General features: G+C 44.4%; 1 protein-coding gene across 1 annotated transcript in view; it reads left to right on the plus strand.

The window, feature by feature from the left end:
- Positions 1-4324: 4324 nt before the first annotated feature.
- Positions 4325-12418, plus strand: part of dab2ipb (DAB2 interacting protein b) — a 133390-nt gene continuing 125296 nt past the window's right edge. The window contains 1 exon segment of the mRNA XM_047045260.1: positions 4325-4458. Coding sequence (XP_046901216.1) covers positions 4377-4458 — 82 coding nt within the window. The 5' untranslated portion in view covers positions 4325-4376.

A 12418-nucleotide genomic window follows, 5' to 3' on the forward strand; every position in this document is an offset into this window, starting at 1 on the left:
CAGCTTGGGAATATGTGGTTTCTGCCACGATGTAAAACGTGGTTTGCTGTGTGTGTGCATTTGTGTGTGTGTCTTTAGGAAATGGCAAACAGCGATGCTGTTTATGAATCTCTCTTTAGCTATCACTCACTTTAAAGCACAAGTGGAAGCTGTGTGCTCACTTGAAACCGGTCCCCCTTCACCATATGGATCAGAGAATAAAGCCCAGACTGTTTAGTTCCTATACTGCCCAAGCTGGCCTGCTTAAAGTGTAGCCCTGTTGAGAGACTTGAGAGAGTCTCTTAAAGGTAGCCACAAGGCCCCAGCAGTGTTTATATTACATACTAGAGATTACTCAGCTCTATAACAGCCTCACAGTACACAAACTCATGCATCACATACACATTACACATACCTTCCCCATACAACCCATTAAACCACAAATAAACTGACTTACAAACCAAATGACACACACGCATCAAAAAGACACTGTGCTGTCTGCAAACTGACAAAAGGATGTTTCAAAGTGGAGTTGTCAAAGGTGCGACTGATCCACCACTTCTCACAGGGTCACACACAAACAGACATATTTGCCCCCACTCACAACATACACACAACACACACCAAACTGTACCTTTCACGCCTCACACCCTTATAAGCACACCATACATCCCCCCCACCCTTAGCGCCCCTGGCCTTGACCTGTGGCAGGATTATAGTAAATCCACACGGACAACAGCAGGCTCTACCGTGTCGGCATTTCCTTTGTGAGGCACTCATTCCGGAAACGCTGCCGCCACCACCATCCAGAACCCACGCTCTGGTGTCAGCAAGGCAAGCGAGCAGCACCTTACCAAGCGGCGTGCGCCTGTCAGCGTTGACATGTTGTTCTTTCAGATGATAGGATCGGATATGATAGGATTATAGGAGTTATAGTCACAGAGAAGTGTGGGATTTGAATTACAAACTGCTGACATGCTGGATGATCCATTATGAGGTGTGCTGTATCTTGGATTGGGTCAATGTGAATGTGACCGTATCCTACAGTAATCACAACCCACCACTAGATGTCAATATTGGAATGCATTATAGTCTAGTTGCTGTCATTGAGAATGTCCTGTCATGTAAATATGAGCTAGAAATTGTGACGGGATTTGTGTATAATCGCTTTTATTGCAGTCTCGCCCTACCTAGTCTCTCTTCCCAGAGAAGATGACGCAGAGAAAATGCTTTCGTCCTTGTCAACATAAAATATATGAATTATTTCATTACAAACGACCGCTATGGCCTGTGTGTCAGCAATGTTTCCAGGAGGCTTATACATAGGGATCTCCTGTAGGAGGTGACATCCCATAGTCAACATGGCCTTGCTTTAGGGTCAATGGGTCATTAAGTTGAGTACTGCTGAATGTGCAGTATTGAAGAATGAGTGTGGAGCAGATTGACGGAAATGGCAGAAGCAAACAGTTTACTGTCATCACTGCCCTGCATGGAGTCACACCATCCTTTCTGTATTGTGGTTTGTCTGATGAAATGTTTGCCAATTGTAAAGCCTCAGTTATTCTAATAGAAAATCTCACACACATTTAGGGCTGAACTATTGGTCAGACCAACAACTTTTTCAGTGTGGCAACCCAGCATTACCATTTTTGCAGGTGCCAATGCAATTTACCATACCCCCTTCCTCCTTGTGCCATCCTTTTTCCCCACAAATGTGTAAATCACAAATGGCAGGAGTATGTCTGCATGTCATGTGGCCTACTGTGTCAAATAGCTAGGCTAGTGGTACCTTCAAGTGCCTTATGGAGCCGAATTCTATCAACTGTGGGCACAAAAGGTTTAATAAAAACTTCAAACAATTGTATGCTTCATGTTTTGAATCAGAGTTTGTGAACCCCCCCAAAAAGATTTTAAATGGCAACCACTACCCTAGGTCTACCCAAACCTAAACATGGTTTAGGAAGTACACAGCCAATACACCTGTTACAGGATGTTTACCAGTTCACTGTCCTTCACCCGCATTCTTGGAACTGACTAGCTATAATATTGATAGATCTACCAAAAAGATTAAAGAAACACAGGATTTTGTATGATTCTGCATTAGATTAATTAAGTGGTAAGATCGCACAAGATTTGCAAAGCCGCCAATATTATTTAGCTCGGCTGTTTGAGTTTCATTTCTGATCCATCATCTGAAGCCATCGCAAGTGATTAAAACGAGCGACATATGGCTCTGTTTCTGTCTTTCACTTTGTGTGATTAAACTCTCTGCGTGGTGCAGTTTTTGGTGTGTGGTAATTAAGAATAGGCTTCCCTATTGATAGGCTCACACATACACGCACAGATACACACACTGATACACACACACACACACAATCCCATCCGTCAGCCAGGCCCCACTGTGCATGGTAATAAAAAAAGGATAAAGACAAACCAACAGTAGAGAATTATAGTCCATGGGAACAGGCAAGGTGTGAGATAAGCAAGTAACAATAAACCATTTTTGCTGTGTTAAGAGTCCTGTTTCTTTCCCCCGAAACAAACTGAGAACTAATTATTTTGAACACAACCAATGTTTTAAGAATCCTTGTCTGTTTTTAACCCCATATTAGGTATCACAATTAATTTCAAATTAAATTAACATACCAACATATCTTTTGTAGGACTGTAGCTGTGAACTGTAAGTGGATGGTGCTCCTGGAGTGACATCGAGAACAAGTCAATAAGATGGGACTCAGCTTTAGTGAGAAACAAGCTAAAGTTCCAATAAATAGTCCATGTTTCTCATATGTGCTTTCCAAAACAACATCCATAAGTGTCCACACTTCCACGGGTCCATTGGGTCCTTATCTCAATGTCCTATCCTGCCTTGCTTTTGAACACCTCTATTGAATCTTGTAGGCTATTAATTGGTCTACCTCTTACTGTATATACTAACTATACTATATGTATAGCCTACACTGAATCATGCACGTTGCTGGACACAAAGCTCTTCTGGGGCATAGGCCCATACAGTTCAGACGTAAGTTTGATTGCTTTGGTAGGGAGTGGGGACATCAATAATTAATGCGAGCGCATGAAAATTCTTTCTCAATAACTTGAGCGCAAATACTGTTTTGAATACTACGTTGGACTCATGTTGTTATTATGTTTGGGTCAAAATAAGATGATAGGTTGGGCTATTATTTAGAAACGTTCTTTAGTTTTGTAATGTTGTCTTAGCCTACCTCAATTCTGATTTGCGTGCCGACACCTGGAGTCGTGTTTTGCGCGCTGCAGTTGTTATTTGGTCAAACGGGAAGGACAGAAGAGCGCGCGCACATTGAATTATGCGGGCATGCATCAGTTTGTGTTTCCAGTTAAACTGCGTTCATTTTACAAGCGTTGATTTATATACTGCGTTTCTTTTACCGGGAATATCAATCAAAATAAATGCACTGATTAATAAAGTAAATTCTCAACAAAAAAAAATCGGCACAGCAGATTTAAACTAGGGCACGTGCCCCAGTAAAATGGTTCTAGCGACCTGGATATAATGAATGAACTACTATTTAGGTTTCATTCCAGCATTATTCTGTATAGTCTACTACGGTTTACAAGTAGGCTACAGTAGGCCTACGCCCATGTGAAGTGGTTTGGAACCTGCTGGTGGTAACCCTAACAGTAACACAGTGACATCAAACAGTGGAAACAGGAGCAGTGGCGTGGTCAATACCTTTTCTGTAGCTACAGGCTGTCACAGCGGCAACAGACCGCTGACTGCGCCATTTAGCCTGGCGTATCGGGCATAATAGCAGGAGGCGCACAGAGAATTGGTTGCATGTTTTTTTTTACATTAAACTAAAATCTGGCAGTGCATTCGGTGGAAATCGACGGAGCTAACTGATGGTTAGTAGCCTAATACACGTGAAAAAGGCTTTTAACTATTGTGGGAGAAAAGTCCTCACAACACTGTCCGAAAGTTCTCGTAGGCCTAGATATCCTGCAGACATGTAACACATGCTAAATATAACACACTAGCCTTCGAGGCAACAGGTGCACGAAACAGCGTAGCTGTGTACGCCAGCTATTAAAATGCTGTCACAGAAATGAAACTTCTAGCCTACGTGGTGCCAGTTAGCCTATTCATGTTTTTAAATAAGTTTAAAATAGTCGAATCATGATTCTGGATCCTCCTTCCAACACCGGAGAGATTTAACTAACTTTCACGCGCATATTTGTTAGCCTTTATGGCGTAACCACTGAACCGAGCGCCGACCACACGCACTGCGGTCCCATAAACTAGCGCGCGCGCCACAGTGTAGTAAAATCCTGCAGGTTGGTCATGCTAGGGGCGGGTATTGGAGAGTCAGAACCTTCCGGTGGGAATAATTCGTCGTAGTGAGATTTCAGCGGTTATGGATGTAAAAAGAGAAACAGCGGACAGCCCAATCATTCACATGTCGGCGTGTCACTACCAGGGATGGATCAGAGTGTCAGGTAATCAGAACCTAACATTGACAATGATCGGGTTGCACAAAGTTCCTTATCTATAGATTGCTCACACTTTACAGCACCACATTATGGATCGCTATTTTATTTGGCATATGGCGGGACCTCTCCGTTATTTTCGAAATTGAATCAACCGAATGTTAAACGGGACAGCTGTTTATAGGGCCAATTGCTTTTCAACTTCCAATTTTGATTGGAAATGCATAAGGTATTGGACTGTATGTGCGTATGTGTGTGCATGCCTGAGTGCGTGCCCACCTTCCCCTTTTCACGTGCGATTAATTGACTCGTTTCCTCTTTACGGTATGGTCTGCCAACCACACCGCGCTGTCCTGTTTGCAGACAATGGGACCCAGCATTCAGCATGAGTCAAAAGAATCAGGTGACTCAGAATAGCCTACATCCCGTTCTCTTTTGCGCAGGCCTGTGCCACAGCAGTAGTTAAAATTAACTTGTTACTGTTGAAAGCACGCCCAAGGGCTATGTGATTCTGCTGTGTGTGGAGCATTCTGCCTGCCTTCAAAAACTTGGATGTACTTGATTTGTTCTCCAACTGCAAAGAAACCAAAATAACTTATAACTCATCACTTAATTATACAGGATATTTTTTTATTATAGGCTTTTGCCCTAATCTTATGTAATTTATACATTTTAAATATATTACAGATTATTTAATAAAAATAAAAAAAGATGGAGATGGACTTTCTCAAATCCAGGGTGAAGCACTGTGCTTCTTCAATGTGGCCAATGCAGCAAGCTCGATTTTGGCCTTGTTGGATTAGATCGCCATGTAAATCATCAGTGTTGCCATGAGTTGATAATCTTATTTTCATATCTCATGCTGGCTTTTGATAATCCTGGTTCTAGACTGCGTGACAGGCAGTGCCATGTGCTGTCTGGGTTATGTTTTTTCATGAAGCCCACTGAATCCTTCCACCCACTCAGGTCTCTCTTTCTCACACCCACACCTCAATACATGCATATCCATAAGCAACCACAATACATACACACGTACGCACACACTGTTATCCACTCACAAACACACCTGTGTACTGTACCGACGAACACAGTCACTTTGCTTGTTATTGTTAATGTAAAAGTCAGAAGGTCAGACAGGAGAACAAACTCTCCATTTTGCCCACGCCTGTTGTGGGTGTGCGTTGGTGAGAGAGACAGAGAGAGGGTGAGAGAGAGATAGAAAAAAGAGAGCAAAAGTGCTTTAACTCCACTAAGAATTTCCTGGGTGACTGTTTGCTCACCACACATGAAAATGTGACACCCACTGGCTGGCTCTCATCCTTTCTTCCTCCCGTCACTCCCCAGGTTAATGCTCTCGTCCTGGGCTGGTGGATCTAGACACAGGCATTGCATCATACAGTGGATTTTTCATTACGTAAGATCCCGTACTTAGTGAATCTCAAATAGTCCCTGCCCTCCCGTAAAAAAACGAACTTTTTGCCCCGTTCCACCTCCTGTTTTAATCAAAAACCTTTTTCTACGTTTTATGATGATTCTACATCAATGTAAGTTGGACTTTATCACCCATGTACCTTGTGCCTGGGAGGCATTTAGCCTTATTCAGCCACAGGGGCCGGGCCATCTAAAATAGGCAACAAGGCACTTGTCTGCAAAGTTGATCATTTTGAACTTGCAACATTGATAAAGAGTGATTCTTTACTATTTACGTAAATGACAAACTGGCCTGACTGGCACCCCGCAGAGGCCGCTGTGAGTAAGAGCAAGAGTAGGGTGGTTTGTCTGAGAGAGAAACAGAGGCAGAGATCGAGAAGAGGAGGAGGGAGAGAAAGGGCCTGTTTCCTGTGAGATGTAATATCTGTGTAGCTTTGTTAGAATCTCATCACCTCCAGATCACTGAGCTCATTAAACTCGGGGCCAGACTTTTACAGCCCCTGCACTCAGCCAATCAAGACTGCCGCAGTAAAACTCTATAGGCCCCTAATGAATTTGTCCTCCACTAAATGTCATTGTGTGAAGCACATTGTGAAATTATAACCTCTGTCTTCTCTCCCCCTGCCCTTCTGTCCTTCCCTTAGTCCTTCCTTACTGCACTTGTCCTTTTCCTTCAATTTCTTTTACCCTTCTCATCCCCCCCCCCCCCCTCTTTTGTTCTGTCTGCATTTAATAACTCGACTCCCATTTGAAAGTTGACATATAAGACAGTATACGTGACTGCATTTTTCTTCTACAACAGCTTAAGGCTGGACAGATTTTACACAGCATATGTTTTGTGGATTTTTGGCTGAAAAGTATATTGGCCCCAACTGCAGCTTCTTCACCCGTGATGTCTCTCTCCCTCTGTCCTTACAAAAGTTTTGCTAGCCAAACGATCATTCTGCAGGCCTACTGAACCAGCCTGCCAGTGGTCTGACTGTCTCTGCTGACCTGACCTGTTGTGGTTAGAACTGACTGAATGAGTTAGCAGTTCACAGAGAATACACACATAGACAGAATCATGCAGTTGGAATTGTAATATTTTTGTTTAGTTTTTATGTAAAGGCCTTAAGCTGACCAGGTTGCACACTTTCAGTGTAGAGGGAGGATTGATGAATGTATGATGACTGATGAGTGTACAATCTTTTAATCTGGACTTGGACTGGAGGATGAATGAAGGATGAAGTGATGGTTTTCTGCATTAATCAACTCTCCGGTGAACTCACTTGCCCTGGTGTACCCAGGCTCACACACAGGCACACACACACACACAATATTTCTGTCCTTCTCTCTTCTCTTCCCTCTCCCTTTCCTCCCTGTCTCTCTTTTAGCACTCTTATCCTGGCTGTTGAAAATGACTTTAACCAGTGCACAGTGCCGTGATGCAGTCACTAATTAAGATGCCATTAAAACACACAAATACAGATTCCTTGAACTATATATAGGGCACTGTACCCGCGATGATGTAGGTGACACACAGATTTCCGAAATTGTAGATAGATAGTGCCTGTGATGCAGATAGTAATGACAATTCTTCTCAGTGGTTTTGGTATATATATTTTAACGATCACAATTGAAATTCTCTGTCATCTCTGAAGTACTTGTTCAAAAACCATTTCGCATTATTTTAAGCAAATTGCCAATGCTCTGGTACATTCATGCAAATTATTATGTAGCCTAAGTGGTGTTTGCTATGTTTATATTAACGTTTGTATTTTTTCCTTTGTGCCATGCAATGCTGTCAAATAGTCTTGTATATTCTCATAAATATGACACGACAACTGACCGAGGAGACAACATTTGTACGAATATTGTTCCTGTCCCTATACCCATGCCTTAAGAAACCGGTAAGAAAGTGGTAGGAATAGTGCCTGTGATGTGTGATTATTATGTCGTAGTTGATTTGGTGTTGAGAGTTTTGTGCACATTAGCAATGTGCTTGTAGTTTTGACATCAGTAAACACATCATTTCTGTAACAAAATTCACTGATCTATACTGAAATTATCCACTTTATATTGTCGTTCTGTTGGTTAGCCAGCTTTTCATCCATAAAGGATAGGTACCTTTTGAAAGCAGCACTGCAAAATAATTGTAATTAATAATCTTCCGGCTATACCTACTGAAATAAACCATCCAATTGTCTTTTTCCTTGTTAGCTTTCCAGTATAAAATAGTCTTGTATTTTCTTTACTGACATTATAATATTGTTTCTGTCGGATGCCTGTGTCTTGCTCACTATATCAATATTGTTTTGGCTCTGTTGGATTATAAAAAGGACACCTGCAAAAAATGATCTTTGCAGAGTGCCTGGATCTCAAGATACTCGTTGGAAACTAAACTCATTATAATACGTACACAGATACACAGATACACACAGAAAGAGAGATTGGGAGGATAGATAAAGTCTGGAACAAGTTGCTGTAATCCAAAACATTGTGCTTTCAGACATACCCCTCTATCACTGCTGAGTATTGATCCTACCGCTCCTCATGGTGTGGGGCAGCAGGCATGGGTGGAGTTAGTGAGATTTTCAAGGCATCAATCCACAGTAGATTTCCAGCTGAGGTGCCGCAGGTCTGGATGGAGTAAGCGAGATTGTCTCTGTGGTTCACCCTCGAACACGTCTCCTTCTGTGAGGCTAAGAGAGGCAGGGAGACAGGAGCACGTTAGCTCACAGCAGGGTGCAGGTGCAGGGATAGGCTGACAGACAGTCTCCCACTGGGACAGACTCACTCTCTCAAACTCTCTCAAATTGCCTCACCACTCGTACAGTAAGTTTGGTCCGGTGACGTCTTTTAATAACTTGACAGTTGATATGAGGGAAGAATTGATTTGAAGAAAGTGAGGATATGAGGATATTGTTGATCTGTGGTGTGACGGCTGCACCCTAGGCCACACAAACCCTAACCCCTATGTTATTGTAACATTCCGCTGTCACTTGTTGTGTTATCCCTGGGCGTTGATATACGCTATGCCCACACACACATATCAACCAGTAAATACATTATACATAGACTCACATCTGTTCTTTGTTTTCTTTGTTTTATGTGGTTGTGTGATTTAGAGCATGGCACACTTCCAATTGTGGTTAATTGGGGGTAATTGGAAGGTACCAGGTCCCTAAGGAGAGCAGGGGGGATGTGTTAAAGCAATTGTTTACTTAGGTGTTGATATGGCTTTTTCCACCCCCCACATGTCTGTATTGGTTTGACCCGTTGGGATATATACTCCATGTCTGTTGGGAGAAGGGGGGGGCCTTGCTTGGTGTGCGCAGACATGTGTTGGTGTCTCTGTCGGGAACAATAAAGAAAGATGAAAACTGCCCACGATTCCTCGTGCTTTGCTGGGCGGTCCCCTACATGTGGAAAGTGTTCTGTTCCAGGAGGGAGTTTCAGCTGCTTCTGTCTAAGTCTGCTGGCCTCACACCAACTTCTGCTATTGAGGTTGGCATGCTGGGCTGACCTAACTTACTTCTGACATCTTATGTAGGAGGGGTCTGGTAATATTGCCATAAATCTGACAACAACAACAACAATATTAAACGTCACCTATTAAGTAGCAAAGGATGTGACCTAACCCCTCCCTACCCTAGCTGATGCGGATATTAGGTTGCATCCCCTCATAAACCTGGAGAGGGGAAGGTTAGGTTGCGTCCCTTCGCCAGCCAACCAAAGGAGAGCGAGTTTGGGTCACATCCTCTCACCACGGTGACAGCTAAGGCCCAATGCCACTTACATAACCACAGACTTGGCCCATGTGGTAATACTCTTCTTATAAGTGAGACTCCTCAGCAGCTGAGTCCTGTCTGGCTGGTCACACAGGGACTGGGACCACGACCCATTCTGAGCAGATCAGCAGAAGCTCTTTCTGAGTAGGACACTGCAGGCGTCAATATGATACAGCTCTAACAGACACAGGGTCGATCCCCTGTTGCCTAACCCTTGCTGCAACCTGCAGCGTTAGTGTGTGTGCGTGCGTGTGTGTGACATTCTGCACCCTTGATCCGACTGCAGTGACAGGTGTGGAGTGAGGGATGAGGAGAGATGAGAGGATGAAGGAGGGATGGAGGGATGACAGGGCTCCATACTGAAGGTATTTTAATCAGAGGCCTATGCAAGCCCTGTCAGCCTACTGTCAGACACACACCATACACACAAACACACACAGACACACACACATACACACAAACACACACACACATGTACAAACTCCCAATTCACAATAAATGAACCCCATCCAGCTTTTCTTTTTCCACTCAAGTCAACCCCTCCTCCTCCCCCTTTCCCTCTTCCAACAATTTCCCCCTTCATCTCCCCCTCCCTCTCAACCTCGCCGTCCCCTCCTCTCAGCCCCATCCAGTGAGTTGTGGCAGAGCTCCAGGCATCCATTAGTCTTAGTCCTCAGTAGCCCAGCAGGGCAGCATAAAGGCCTCCATCGATCCCCCATCCTTCACTGCTTTACAGTACAGACCAACACACAGTCACACACACACACACACACACATACTGCACAAGGACACTCACACATTTACATACATACACGTTCACCCAAACATACACCCAAATGAAGACATACATGTACACTTTTGAACATACTCTCACATGGAAAAAGACACTCACACACACATCATACAAATTGTTATCAGGCACACATACATGTAAACACACACATACACACACACACACACACACACACACTTATCCTTAAAGCTGTAATCAGGCTGTACTTTCCAGATCAAGTACCTAGATGATATGTTGCTCTGCCAGAGAGACAGATCTCTGTATTTACTGTGACATGACTCAATCACAGGTCTTGTACACACACGCACACACACATGCTCACACGCCCCTACACAGGTACCATCGATGCACGGTGTGATTACAGGCCATCATGGCTGACTACATTGGCTGTCTTCCTCATTCTAGGGTTAACGTTGCTGTGACAACCGCTGCCCTCCTCCCCCTTTGTGCTGTGCCAATATTGGCCTTGTCATGTACATATTACTGTCTGTGTGTGCGTGTGCGTGTGCACGTGCGTATTGTTTATTAAACCTAAAATGTTGATGGCAATGATCCTGGCAGCATCATGGAAGTGTTGATTTGCACCTGGAGGCTATGGCCCCATGTAGTTACCCATCATCTGACCACATCCATCACCTCCTCAGCAGCTCAGGACCGCATCTGGAGAGGGTCAGATCAGACCATCCTTCTCCTCTGGCTGACAGTGAACAGATAACTCAAATCACCTAGGAAACGCAGAGATAGTGGGGTGGACAGACAGAGATAAAGAAGGAAAGAGAGAGAGAGAGAGAGAGAGAGAGAGAGAGAGAGAGAGAGAGAGAGAGAGAGAGAGAGAGAGAGAGGCAAGCAGGTAAAACAGACATGTAGGCAGGGTAGGCAGGTAGGTAGGTAGGTAGGTAGGTAGGTAGGTAGGTAGGTAGGTAGGTAGGCAGGCAGGCAGGCAGTCAGGCAGGCTGGCAGGCTGGTAGGCTGTCAGGCAGGTAGGGCAGGCAGGCAGTGAATCTAATAGTGAGGCACATAGACAGACAGACAGACGGGGACAGAGGAACCTGTCCTCTCAGTGTTGCTTTGCTCACTTCACGAGCCAATGAAGAGAAGCAATTATAACATTTTCAGGAGGTCGACCCGTGTGTACAGCGAGAAGGCAGGCACTTGAGGAAAAACATCCTGGCGTGTACTGTGTGTGAGTGGAATGGCTTACAATTCAGTAGCCACTGCAAGGTTACAGAGAGGGGGGGATGCTGAGAGAGGGGGGGTCTACGTGTGTGTATGTGTGTGTGTGTGTGTGTGTGTGTAGGGGGGGTTAAGAGTAATGGCCCGCTGCCTTAGCGTGTAAGACTGCACTAATAGTGATTGCTTTCTTTCTCCTCCTTTCCTCCTTTTGCTTAACTTCCTCCCATTTTTCCATCTTGCCCCTTTCAGCTCTGTGGCCATATCTAAATGTGTGTTTGTGTGTGTGTGTGTGTGATAGACAGAATAAAAGAGAGGCAAGGAGAGAGAGAGAGAGAGAGAGAGAGAGAGAGAGAGAGAGAGAGAGAGAGAGAGAGAGAGAGAGAGAGAGAGAGAGAGAGAGAGAAAGAGAGAGAGAGAGAGACAGAGAGTGGAAATAGAGAGACAAAGAACATGTGTTTGAGAGACAGAGGGAATGATAAATTGATATATAGGGATACATAGAGAGATAGCGTGTGAAAAGGAAGGGTGTTTGTTTGAGAGAAAGGGAGAGAGAGAGAGAGAGAGAGAGAGAGAGAGAGAGAGAGAGAGAGAGAGAGAGAGAGGTGCATGCTGTGACTAGGCAGCATGCAGTTATAAAGGCAGTCTCTCTCGTTCTCCTGTCGATCGTGCTCTAGCAGCCACTCTCGCCCGTGCATTCACTCGCTGGACTGCTCCGTGGACTCCGTCATCAAAACGCACACACACACACCCAATCAGGCGTGCTTGCTCACTCGCGCTGCCTCTCCGACACACACATTCACAC

This window comes from Hypomesus transpacificus, chromosome 22, assembly GCF_021917145.1.
Source record: "Hypomesus transpacificus isolate Combined female chromosome 22, fHypTra1, whole genome shotgun sequence".
Lineage (NCBI taxonomy): Eukaryota > Metazoa > Chordata > Actinopteri > Osmeriformes > Osmeridae > Hypomesus > Hypomesus transpacificus.